At 35.3% G+C, this 14186-nt stretch overlaps 1 protein-coding gene across 2 annotated transcripts in view; it reads right to left on the reverse strand.

Annotated features, from left to right (window-relative positions):
• SGTB (small glutamine rich tetratricopeptide repeat co-chaperone beta) overlaps positions 1–14186 on the reverse strand; it is a 45733-nt gene that overhangs the window by 15889 nt on the left and 15658 nt on the right. For both annotated transcript variants that reach the window (XM_067031044.1, XM_059062316.2), the window contains exon 5: positions 12275–12374. In XM_067031044.1, the coding sequence (XP_066887145.1) occupies positions 12275–12374 (100 nt within the window). The remainder of the gene's footprint in view (positions 1–12274; positions 12375–14186) is intronic.

Below are 14186 nucleotides of genomic sequence, written 5' to 3' on the forward strand. Positions count from 1 at the left end.
TTCTTTCATTTCTGATTTTATTTCTTTGGGCCATCTCTCTTTTTTTTCTTGATAAGTCTGGATAAAGGTTTATTAATTTTGTTTATCTTTTCAAAGAACCAGCTCTTAGTTTCACTGATTTTTTTCTTTTTTTAAAGTCTCTACTTCATTAATTTCTGCTCATATCTTTATTACTTCTTTCCTTCTACTAACTTTGGGTTTTGTTTGTTCTTCTTTATTATTTCCATTAAGTGTAAGGTTAGATTGTTTGAGATTTTTTAAATTTCCTGAGATAGGTGTGTATCACTACAAACTTCCCTCTTAGAACTGCTTTTGCTGAGTCCCATAGTTTTTAGATCACTGTGTTTCAATTTTCATTTGTCAGGTATTTTTTATTTCCTCTTTTATTTCTTCAGTGACCCACTGGTTGTTTAGCAGCACATTATTTAGCCTTCACAAGCCTGTGTTTTTTGTAGCTTTTTCCTGGCAGTTGATTTCTCGTCTCATAGCATTGTGGTCAGAAAAGATGCTTGATATGATTTCAAGTTTGTTAAATTTACTGAGACTTGTTTTGTGGCCTAGCCTGGAGAATGTTCCATGTGCACTTGAAAAGAATGTGTATTCTGATGCTTTTGGATGGAGTGTTCTATATATATCATTTATCTGGTCTAATATGTCACTTAAGGCCAGTGTTTCCTTATTTTCTGTCTGGATGATCTGTCCATTGATGTAAGTGGGGTGTTAAAATCCTCTACTATTATTGTATTATTAACAATTTCTCCCTTTATGTTAATATTTGCTTTATGTATTTAGATGCACCTATGTTGGGTGTATATATATTCACAATTATATCTTCTTCTTGGGTTGATTTCTTTATCATTATGTAATGTCCTTTCCTGTCTCTAGTTACAGCCTTTGTATTAAAGTCTATTTTGTCTCACATTTGTATTACTACCCCAACTTTCTTTTCATTTCCATTTCCATTGAATACCTTTTGCCATCCCTTCACTTTCAGTCTGTGTGTGTTTTTATATGTGAATTGAGTCTCTTGTAGGCAGCATGTATATGGGTCTTGTTCTTTTCTCTATTCAGCCACCCAAAGTCTTCTGACTGGAGCATAGAGTCCACTTACATTTAAAGTAATTATTGATAGGTACGTACTTACTGCCATTTTGTTAATTGTTTTCTAGTTATATTTGTAGTTCCTCTGTTTCTTTTTCTTCTCTATTCTCTTTCCTTGTGATTTGATTGCTTTCTTTAGTGCTGTGTCTTTATTCCTTTTAATTTTTTTGTATCTGTACAGGTTTTTTGTTTGTGGTTACCACGAGGTTCATATACAACAACCTTTGTACACTGTAGTCTATTTTAAGTTGATGGTTGCTTAAGTTCAAGTGCGTTCTAAAAGCACTACATTTTAATCCTCTCCACCAACATTTGATGTTTTGGATGTCATATTTTACATCTTTTTATTTTGTGATTCACTTAAGTAATTATTTTAGATATAATTTTACTACTTTTGTCTTTTAAGCTTCATAGTAGCTTTACAGACTGTTGATCCACTACCTTTAGTGTGTGTTTGCCTATACCAATGAGATTTTTCCTTTCATAATTTTCATATTTCTAGTTGTGGCCTTTTCTTTTCCACTTAGAGCAGTCCCTTTAACATTTCTGGTAAAGCCAGTTTAGTAGTGCTGAACTCTTATCTTTGCTGGTGTGTAAAACTCTATTTATCTTTTTATCTTTCCTTCAATTCTGAATTGAAGGAAATTATCTTGCCAAGTATTCTTGGTTGTAGGTTTTTTTTTCTTTCAGCACTTTGAATATATCATGCCACTCCCTTCTGGCCTGCAAAGTTTGTGCTGAAAAGGCAGCTCATAACCTTATGGGAGTTCTGTTGTATGTAACTAGTAGCTTCTCTTGTTGCTTTTAAGATTCTCCCTTTACCTTTATTTTCTGCCATTTTATTTATAATGTGTCTTGCTGTGAATTTCTTTGGGTTCATGTTGTTTGGGACTCTGTGCTTTCTGGACCTGTTTCTTTCCTCCTTCCTTCCCCAGATTAGGGAAATTTTCAGCTAACTTATTTCTTCAAATAAGTTACCTGCCCCCTTCCCTCTCTCTTTTCCTCCTTGTACCCCTTTAATGCAAATGTTAGTACACGTGATTGTCCCTTAAACTATCCTCATTTTTTAAAATTATTTTTTTCTTTTTCTGTTCAGCTTGGGTGATTTGCACTACTCTGTCTTTCAGATTGCTGATCCATTTTTCTTTATCATCTAATCTATTGTTGATTCTTTCTAATGTATTTTTTATTCTAGTTATTGTATTTTATTATTCAACTGTTTCATTCTTTTATATTTTCTAAGTCTTTGTTGAAATTCTCATTGTGTTCATCCATTCTTCTCCCAACTGCAGTAAGCATCTTTATGATAATTACCTTGAATTTTTTATCGGTAGATTGCTTATCTCCACTTAGTTTAGTTCTTTTTTTGAGGTTTTGTCTTGTTCCTTTGTTTGAAACATATTCCTTTGTCTCCTCATTTTGCCTAACTCTCTCTGCTTATTTCTATGTATTAGGTAGGTCACTTATATCTCCCAATCTTGGAGAAGTAGCTTTACGTAGGAGATGTGCTATGGGGCCCAACATCATGCTCCCTTCTGATCACCAGGCTATACGATCTAAGAATTCCCTCTATGTGGGCCATGGGCACTCTTCTGTTGTGGTGGGCTGACTACTGTGGGCATGCTGGTAGGCAGTGCTAGCCTCCAGCATTAACAGGCTGGAGGGAGGATTCCAAAATGGCACTTCCCAGTGCCAGTCTCATCACAGTAGAACAATCTCCCCAAAATGGCTGCTACCAGTGTCTCTGTCCCCAGACAGACAGTTGCCTCCTGCCTCCCTGGGAGGCTCTCTAAGACCATCAGGTGGGTCTAACCCAGGCTCCTTTCAAACTACTGCCTCTGCACTGGGGACCCCGAGGGTGTTAGATTTTGCATGCGCCCAGTAAGAGTAGAGTCCCTCTTTCCTACAGCCCTCCAGCTCTCCCAAATGTAAGCCCTTGTAGTTGTCAAAGCCAGACTTTCTGGGGACTCGCCTTCCTGGTTCAGAACCTCTAGGATGAGGAACACAAGGTGGGGCTTGGACTCCTCACTCCTTGAGGAGGACCTCTGCAGTTGAAGTATCTTTTTTGTCTGTGGGTCATCAACCTGAGGTTGTGTATCCTGCCTATACCACATCTCTGCCCCTCCTCAATGTGGCTCCTTCTTTACATCTTCAGTTGTGGAAAATCTTTTCTGCTAGTGTTCAGGTCATCCTCCTAGATATTTGCTCTGTAAGCAGTTCTAATTTTGGTGTGCCTATGGGAGGAGACGAGTTCAGGGTCTTCCTACTCAGCCATCGTAGGGAAGCTCCTCATACATTATTTTTAATTATAAAAGGAGTAATAGAAAGATATGGTAGTCACCACCTTAAGATATAAATATCAGAATCACCATCAGTGGGACAGTTTGAAATTATGGGCCTCCTAATATAATGCAATAAATGGTATACAAATTATTTATGTAGGCTTCATGCCAAAATGTAACCTAAATTTAATCATGAGGAAGCCATCACACATATCCAGAATATGGCACATTCTATAAAATCACTGGCCTTAACTCTTTGGAAAAGTCTATGTCATGAAAAATAAACAACCAAAAAAGACAGGAATATTTTCTAGATTAAAAGAGACTAAAGTGATATATCAAAATGCAACGTGTGGTCCCTGATTGGATTCTGGATCGAAAAACATAGCTATAGACGATATTTGGTGGACAAGTGGAAAAATTTCAATACTAATGCTAATTTTCTTACATGTGAATCGTAGGGTAGTTATGCAGGGTATGTCTTAGGAGATATAACTAAAGTATTTGGGATCAGCAAGAAAAATTTTTATGTGTGTATACACACACACACACACACACACACCCTTGTAGAGAGACAGAGAGCAAGAAAGAGAGGAAGTAAACATGGCAAAGTGTTAGCTACTATTAACTCTAGGGTAAACATACATGGATGTTCATTGTATTTCTCTTCCAGTAAGTTTAAATAGGTTTTAAATATGTTGAAATTTGTTTCCCTAAATAAATATATATCATATAAAATTATTATATATAATAAATATGTATTATTTGTGAATATATATATCCAACATGCTGCCATGTGACTGTTTCACCATTAGAAGTCTTCAAGTAGAGGCAATTCTCCCTTCTAAAATTCACTGAATCAATTCAACTCAAAATTTTGTTGAACACCTGCAATATGCTAAATCCTGCTCAAAATCAAGTATACAGAAATGAAGAGGCTATATCTTTGCCCTCAAACATTCACTGTCTAATAGGGAAACAGACGGGTAAATAAATAAATAGTATGATAAGTGCAACAGTGGAGATATCAAAGGAAGAGGCAAAACAGAGAAAGATATGGTTAACTGTATGCAGAGCTGTCTAATAGAACTTTCTGTGATAGACAAGTTCTTTACCTGTGCTATCCAATACAACAGTCCCTAGCCACATGTGACTAAAGAGCACTGGAAATATGCTACTGCAACCGAGGAACTAAATTTTTTATTTTATTTATTGTAATTAATTTACATTTGAACATCCAAATGTGGATAGAAGCTACCATATTGAACAGCACCACTCCATAGGGCATGGCAGGGAAGGGGAGGTTGAAGAGAGAAGAAATTAAGAAAGTCTTCCCAAAAGACGCAACATCTAACAGGGTCTTGAAGGATGACAGGAATTTGCCCAATTACATAAGGTAGGAAATATTCTATGCAGAGAAAGAAGCACATAAAAGCATGAAGAGATGTCCCAACATGGCATTCTTAGGAAATCAGTAAATTTCACGTTACATGGGCATAGAGAGCAGAGGAGAGGAATGGGGTAAGAAGAATAGTGAGGATAATTAAGTTAAAAGAAAAGAGGGAGCTTATATTATAAAAGATCTGATGTATCATCCAGAGGAGCTTAAATCTGATCATGGTATTTGGAACTAGTGAACAGAAAGCAAGAGTTAGACAATTAATTTCATATTTTAGAACAATCATTTTGACAGAAGACTGGAGTAGAGGCTGCAAGTAGAAATGGGAAGCCAATTGAAGTTACTATTGCACTAGTTTAGCAAAAGTTAAGAATCTGGATGGAAGTGAAATAGGGAACAAATGAGCTATTGGGGACGTATATGGAAAAGGGAAACAAAGAGGAAGACTCCCTGATATTTAGCTTCAGATATTGATAATAAAACAAGGAATAAAGCTGGGAGAATCAGACCCAGAAAAAAGAGTGGGCAGAAGGAAAGAGTATGACTATGTTTCAACACTGACAGCTTTAGCTTTAGATCACAAACTGCAAGCTGGAATGAAAGCAGATTTGTGCAGCTCACAAAAGAAAGAGGAGAGGCATCTGAATCTGCATCCAGGAAAGGGAAGAGAAATCAGGCTATATTTGAAGCTTCTGTGAGATGCAGCCAAACACGCCAGTGTCTGAACTGAATAACAATGTGGTCTGCTCTCTCTGACCCTGCTGTCTAGTTATCAGGGCATAACTAATGAAACTCCAGCAGAACAAAACAGTCAGAGTCATCATGTTTTCAGACACCCTCGCTTTCTTTACCTTGTTAGAGTGAGAGCATGAATATAACTTGTGCTCTATTTTTATAGGAAATAAGGCAAAAAAAAATTACAGGTACCTAACATTTCCCATACTGTATATCACATATAAATAAATTATAGCAAAAGCCTACTCCTACAACTAGGAATTACATTGTTTTTGAAAGAAACAAATATTGAAAGCCTAGAACTATGACATATATATATATATATACACACACACACACACATATCACTGCTCTTCACAACTACCCTGTGAAGAGGTTAGTATTATCTCTATTTTACAAGTGAGAAAATTGAGGCTCAGAAAGGTTTAGTGGCTACCCAAGGTCACACAGTTAGTTAGTGGCTGAACTGAGATTCAACTCTAAGTTCATCAAACCAAAATCAAGTCCCACTGAACCCAGTGACTATATGCTGCTTATGGAGGTGGAAGAAAACAAAATGCAAAACAATGAGGTCTCTGTTCCCATCTTTCTGAGAGCTCACGCTGTCACCAGCATTCCTTGGTACAATGCCCTGATGCTTCCTAATTTTGCGTTTTAAACTACGCTCTACAACCTAAAATGCCTTCCCCTATCCTCTGTTTATCCCAGTTCTACCTGTCCACCAAATCCACCTTCAATTCAAATTCCCCATCACGTGAGAGGCCTTCCAGACAAATTCTTTCCATCATGCACTCTCTTTCCCAATATCTTTAATTCCATTTATTGACTCAGTCATTGAACCACCTATCCATCCCAGAAACAGGAGATTATTCTGTGTAAGGTAATGTACTCAGCAATGAGGCTGTACAAAAGAAACACCTATAAGAATACATATGGCCTCTGACTTACAATGGTTTAACTTACAATTTTTTTGACTTTACGATGGTGCAAAAGCAATACTCATACAATAGAAACCATACTCCAAATTTTGAATGTTGATCTTTTCCAGAGCTAGTGATAAGTGGCATGATACTCCCTCGTGATGCTGGGCAGTGGCAGCGAGCTGCAGCTCCCAGTCAACCATGCGACCGCAAGGGTAAACAATGACACACTTACAATCGTTCTGTACCCATGCAACCTTTCTGTTTTTCACTTTCAGTACAGTATTCAATAAATTACACAAGACATTCAACACTTTATTATAAAATAGGCTTTGTGTTAGATGATTCTGCCCAACTGTGAGGCTAATGTAAGTGTTCTGAGCACATTTAAGATAGGCTAGGCTAAGCTGTGTCAGTAGGTTAGGTGTATTAAATGCATTTTCGACTTATGACATTTTCAAGTTTATCGGGATGTAATATCGTAAATCGAGGAAGATCTGTACTGTTTAGGGATGGAAGACATGGAAAACTAGCGAGTTTAATATGAAATATCATTTCATATTATAAAATACTTGGAAATATTTTAGACCTAGAAATCATTTGTTGTTTTATGTATACAAGTGTTAATTTGAGTGTCTGGTCACTTCAACATCACTGGAAATTTCTTACACTTCTTCTATAGTCTTCCATGCATCCAACAAAAATTGGCTGAACTCTTGTGAGGCACAGTGCTAGGTATTACAGGGAATACGAATAGATACAAGATGCAATCTCTGCCCTTCAGCCGAAGAAATAAAACAAGTATGCATATAATTATAAGGCAGAACATATATGATAAACTTCTATAAGTGTTATATATCATAGTAAGTGCTAGGAACATAGAATAAAAGCAAAACTAAATAATAGGTTTTCAAGGAAGGATTCATGTTGTCCTGGTATCTGAGCTGAGCCTAAAGCATCATTAGGATCCTAAAAGTCCAAAATAGAAGATTAAGTCTAGAAAAGAAAGATTCATGCTTAAGAAATATACCAATTGATTGTTTTCTAATCATATAAAAAAGTCACTTCCATAAAAAGTAAACTTTGGTTCATCCTAGCAAGTTTAATATGCGAGCAATATTTTGATTAGTAATAAACTGTGAAAATGAATATCAAAAGAAAGATTCAGACCTGCTATTCTGAGCTTCCAACTCGTGGCAGTCAGCTGGCTAAGAAAAATAGCAAGGGGTAGTTGGCAAACTACAGGCTATTGAGATATTTATAACCACTAGAGTCAAAAAAAGTTCCTAAAGCTTTATTTAATATTTGCAATACATAAACAAATAAAGTTTTCTAATTATTTAATATTAAATTGCATACTCTATTACTGAACTCCTCAGGGAAGAAGATACTATTTAAATGCAAAAAAGAAGTGTAATTATTCATTTCAATTTAACAATAATTAAATGAAAAGCAAGTACAGGTACTGCCAAGAATCTCTTCTAATACTGTACTAGTGGACATGTGACTATTAACAAACACTAATCTCATTAAAAATAAATGATTTATCTAGGCTCAGATTCATCATATTAATAGTTAAAAGTATATGGCTTACGGAGCACTATAAATAATCAATTTTCTGATAGCATTTATACCTGGTCATAACATTCTGTGCAGTATTAAATGTATTTATTTCAAGATTTCATATGCTAAATGAAAACATGTCTAGTCATCTTATTACAGAGAATAAAATTCAACCATAAAAGCAGAGCTTGGGAAATTAATTCTCCACAAATTATTTGGATTTTCTATTTTTCTGAGCTGGATTATTAGAAAAGATTAACAAAGTGATTTGTGTGTGTGTGTGTGTGTGTGTGTGTGTGTGTGTGTGTATGTGAAGACAGAAAATGTAGGTTTTCAGTATGGCCAACTAAATTCCTTATGGATCCAATGCTTCCAAAAATAACAACTCTAAAATCTGGACAAAACACAAAAAACAACAACAACAACAACTAAAGGCAGCCTGGGTGCCTATGAATAGGAAAATGCCTAAGCAAACGGTGATGCATTCAAACAACCATTACTGAGCACTTTAAAAAAAAAGAACCATGCAACAACAGGACTGAATGTCAAAACCATTATGTCAAGTAAAAATGGTCTCACACATAAGGGTATACATAGTATGATTCCTTTTATGTGAAATTCTAACAGAGACAAATCTAATCTATGGTGGAAAAACAAAACAAAACAAAACAGTGGTTTTCTCTGGCGAATGTTTTAGGCAACGGACTCTGAACAGGCAGGGAGAACTTCCCGGGCTGGTGATAATCTTCACTATCTTGATAGGGGTGGTGAGTTATATGGTGTATGCCTTTGTCAAAATTTAGTGAACATACAGTTAAGATCTGTGCTTTTTATTGCATGTAAATTTTACCTCAAAAGAAAAGAATGTAAAATATTGAACTGTAGTCAATGGCACGCATACTAAAATATTTAGGGAGAAAGTGTACTGATGGCTGCAATTTACCTTGAAATGCATCAAAAATAAGATGGGCACAGATAGATGAATAAATATTGATGTAGCAAATATACTAAAATATTAATGGCAAAATCTTGGTGTGGATATATGCATATTCACTGTAAACCTCTTTGACTTTTCTAAATTTTCACTAAAAAAATGTTAGAGATCAAAAAAAAAAAGAAGGAAAATAACATTAGATTAATTCAGAACAAGTCCTATGAGGCTAACATCATTTCCTTTCTATTTTATAGGGATTACCACCAGACTAGTAACTCAGAAAAAAACAATTGACAATGTATTTGGACCCCGATAAATTTGGATCTCTCTTCTTAATCTGATTAAGGCAAAAACCCCAGATTGCATAAATAATAATAGCTACTGCTGTGTACAATACTCTTTACTAGACACTTTCCTAGCACTTTATATATATTAACTATTTGATCTCTACAACGTGATGAGATAAATACTATTATACACATTTTACCAATGGGGAAACTAAGATGTTAGGATAATCTGCTCAAGGTCACATACATGTAAGTGGAAGAGCCAGAAATTAGAATCCAAAGAGTGTGGGTCAGAACCCCTGCTCTTAACCACTTCCCCATGACTGCTCCCCTAGGTGACTCTGTAACTGATATAATGTCATATACGGTGTTCTTGTCAAGTTTGTGGTTGACATGAAGCTAGGAGCAAAAGCAAATATAGTACTTTAAAATTTATCCCGAACGATTAAGGGACATGTAAATAAAAGACTAACAAGATAAAATCCCATAGGGATAAAATATAAGATCCTGCATTTGAGTCCAAACAACCACCTTTACCTCCTGTGACAACACGGTGCACAGCAGGTGTTGGGCAAGAACCTGTCAAATGAATGTACGATTGAGTGGCAGGGGAGAGAGAGTGTGTGAAAAAGGACAGGCTTTAATAAAACCAAAGCAAAATACAAATTTAATAGATAATGTTACAAAACACTAACATATAACTATGTTATCTAGAAGTAGGTTAAATGAGCACTCTACAAGACTGTTCTAGTCAGACCAATGCCAGATATGCTGAGCTAACTTCTGGGAACTACAGAGTAAAGACACAGGTAACCTAGAACAAGTGTAGAGCAAAAGTGTAAGATTTAAAACTGACCTATGTGAGGTACAATGGAAAAAGCTGTGAACATTTAATGCGGACGCAAGAATTAAATGAACACAGTAGCAAACTTCAAAATGTAAGGTACTGTCATGAAAAAGAAGAATCACACTTATTCTGTAATTGTCCATAAGAATAAAAATAAAGTCAATTGAGAGAAGCTACAGGAGCTACAGGCAAACAAAATCAGTGTCAAGGAAGACTTTTCTAACAGATATAACCACAAAAGAAAAGGTGGGAGAGAAGAAGTATCTCATAAGGGTATGAATACCCTAAATATGATCAAAATAACTCAATGAAAGATTGGACCAAATTAGCCTGAAGATCTCTTTCAAATCTAAGAACTTACTATATAGTAAAAGGTAATTTTTATAAATCTGTCATAAAATGCTTCAGATTGATTAAAAGTCATATCAGTGACCAAAATAGACTTGGCATGACAAAATTTAAACATAAAGGAAAAAATAAAAGTTATTTGCCAAGTCTGTAAATGCAGAGAGCTTTCAGCCTAAAAACACTGTAATAAAATGCAAAAGCAAAGATAAACAAATTTATCTACATAAATATTTAAAACTTTTACATATGAAAAACATTAAAAGGCAAACAATAAGCTATACAATAGGACAAAGGGATTTTATCTTTAATATAGAGCTATGGTGTCCAGTACAGCAGCCACAAGCCACATATGGCTATTTAAATTTAATTAATTTAAGTTGACCTTAAATTAATTCACCATTAAAATTTTAGTTTCTCCATTGCACTAGCCACAATTCAAGTTCTTAACAGCCACTGTGGTTAGTGGCTACTATACTGGACAATGCAGATACAGAACATTTCTATCACTGCAGGAAGTTCTACTGGAATTTTAATATTTAAAAAATTTAGTGCAGGGAATTCATTACATAGCTGATGGATGGACAAGCTGAGATGCCAAACAGGGGGTTGTGCATCAATGCAGAGATTAGCAACAGCAGGAAGCCGTTACCGTCCCTAAGACAGAACAGAGTGCAGAGCCCAAAACTCAATGTCACCTGGAAAAAGCTGGGACCATAGTGGGTGTATTGGGTGGGAGCTGGAGACAAGGAGGAGAAGCAGCCCCTGCTGGATAAACACCCTGATGTAAAAAGAGGGGAAGAAATACCCAACTTCTGCCTTCCTTCTGCGCTCCAATCTCCTGCCAGTACCTCCCACAGCTGAACACAGACAAAACCCAGGTGTCAAAGGAGCCTGGGAAATACAGCCTGCAGGGGTCAGACCCTCTGTTAAAAAGGGCAGAAAAGGGAAGGAAAGGAATGTCTGAGGTCAAACAGGTTGAGGCCTGGCACAGGTACAAATAATTTATAGAGAAAAAAAAAAAAAACACAAATGGCCAACATTTGAAAATGTCCAACCTCACCAGTAATTAAATGTAAATTACAAATCATTACTAAAATAAGAATAATATTAAATTAACAATAATAAATAATAATTCCAGTACTTAGTGCTGATAAGGGTGTGTTAAAAACAGATACACTCACATATCCTAGGGGAAAAAAAGAATTTTCAAAATATTTTCAAAGAAGCCAGAACAATTTTGAAATTAGCATCAACAAATTTTTAAATGTTTATACTGTTAGACCAACTGAGTGCATTTCCAAGGATAGATACAAAGTCTAGAAAATCTTAAGTCCAGAAAATAATTTTAGAAACAAAGACGTTCATTTCAGCTTTATAATATTGAAAAAAAAAGGACACCTTCAACGTCCACCAGTAGGACAAAGCAAAGTAAGGCAAAGTAAGGTACAGCTATCAATTTATTAAAAAATAATACTGCTTGTTTGCCAGCCACAATGAAAAGTGCTAGATATATAAAAAAGATTAAGAGATAATAATAGACTAATTTGTATTCATTTAAATAATGTTTATGAAGGATTTAAATAAAATAAGGACGTGTTTGTGATATGCCTAGTGAATAAAGATTAATCTGAAATTGATTACTCTTACATCAAACAACATATGCCAAAAGGTTATTAGTAACAGTGGTTGCCTCTAAGTGGTAAATTTATGAGCTTATTTTTTCCTTCTTTTATATGTTTCCAAACTTTCAAAATTTTCTAAATAAAAAAACAAATTTACAGAGCTATAAAAAACTCCTTCAGAGTTATTAATGCAAATGTTTAACAACTGTAAACCTGCCACAACAGTGCCAGTTTACCTGTTACAATAATAAACTGCATTATTTGGATCCAATTCTATCGCCTGTGTGTAACAATCCACTGCAGCAGCATAATTTTCTTCTTTCATGTGGTTATTGCCTAAAATAACCAATAGGTACAGTAAGTACAATATACAGAAAAAAGAAGTCTGGAAGATAAATTTTAATCATAGAAACTACAGTAATACGAAGGTCAGCAACATGATTTTTCATTCATACTGGAAATAAATTTTATATTGTACTATAGAGTTGATACCCCTTAGCTTTCAGTGTGTTTGAATGATTTTTAACAGTGCAGAGTCTTTAAAAACTTAATCTTTGAATATCTTATAAAACCAGACTTCAATAAGTAAGTGTAACAATTATGATTACCTCTTGGCAAAACCTAATCTCTTCTCACCTTCCTTATCTTCATCTCTCTCTTTCCTTTTAGAGCTGCCCCACCCCATTCCAGATGGACCACCCTCCACAATCACTATCTCAGTCTGGACCTGGTCCTCCATTCCTTCCCTGTCAAAACATGCACCTGCTGATGAGCAAGCCCTCAGAACATGTGGTGAGGGTAAGCCAGTAAATATCTGCCAATGACATGTCATGTCATTGGCAGATATTTTTATGTGCTATCCCTTCCGGGGATAGATTCTCTTTTAAAGAAGATTATTGGAGATTAATTTCTAGAAAGACAGAATTTCAGATACCACAGCTAGCCCACAGCATACTGATCTTCAGGAAGGGCTTCTGCAGATACATCTGGCAATAATTTAGCTACGTTAACGACTGGTCGGCAAAATAAGGGATTTCTTGTGGCTATCTTCTGTAATCCATTAAACAGAAAAAAAGTGTCATGATCACTAATAAGAACCAATGCTCAAAATTGAAATTTTTAAAACACTGGGATTATGAGGAAGTGTTTACATCTCAAAAGCCTCTATTATTCCTTCCAGCTTTCTCTGAACCAGAAGCTCTCCTATTAGCCTTGTTTTCTTAACAGATCTTTAGCTACTTAATGGGAGAAGAGTGTAAATTTGCAGATAACAGTAAGATTAAAGGAAAGACAGGTAGATAAGAGTACCTAAAATCATACAAACGTTACTTCAAATTAAGAAGCAAAAATGAATATAAAGAATGATTGCTAAATGAATATAAAAAGTGATTTCTACATAATTTCTCTTTGGGATGATAAAATGTTCTATAATTGTGGTGATGGCTACACAACTCTGTGTACATACTAGAAATCAATGAATTCATACATGTTACAGTAAATCGCATGGTACATCAATTACAGCTCATAAAGCTGTTTTTTTAAAGCTAAAAAAATTTAGTTCTCCACCCCCCAAAAGAAATGAAGCTAAAAGGTTACATAGCTCTTATGATTGAGCAAGAAATTAACTACATTAGCCTCAGTACTTAAATAGATTTGCTTCTTCCATGTAAAAGATTTAAATTCTCCAGGTTATGTGGATTTTCTTGTTGCCATTGGGTCTTTTTGTCTTGGGATGGCATTTCTTGGGTAGTAGTAAAACCTAGTGTATGTCTTTTCCCGTAAACCACACTAAGTGTACAGATACTAAAAATATATATAGCAATATTAATGATAAAAATCTTCAAGTCAGAAAATATTCAATATACAAAAACTCAGGACACAGATATTTGTGAAAAAAATATAACTAGGCACTGCACAGCACTCTATATTTATACACAGAACTCTCCTGTCTCCTTTAATCCTCAAGACAACCCTTAGAGATATGCCTTTACTTCTGTGGCATGGCAGGGAATTAAAGCAATGAACCCTTCTTGGTTTTGTCTGATGTTATTGCAGCTCTTCAGAAGCAAAGCACACAAAAATATTTGAAAGCAACCTTCCAGGAAGGTACTAGCTGGCCAGAAGCCCTGATTAACACAGGTAAGTATA

The sequence above is a fragment of the Kogia breviceps genome, chromosome 4, assembly GCF_026419965.1.
Source record: "Kogia breviceps isolate mKogBre1 chromosome 4, mKogBre1 haplotype 1, whole genome shotgun sequence".
NCBI lineage: Eukaryota > Metazoa > Chordata > Mammalia > Artiodactyla > Physeteridae > Kogia > Kogia breviceps.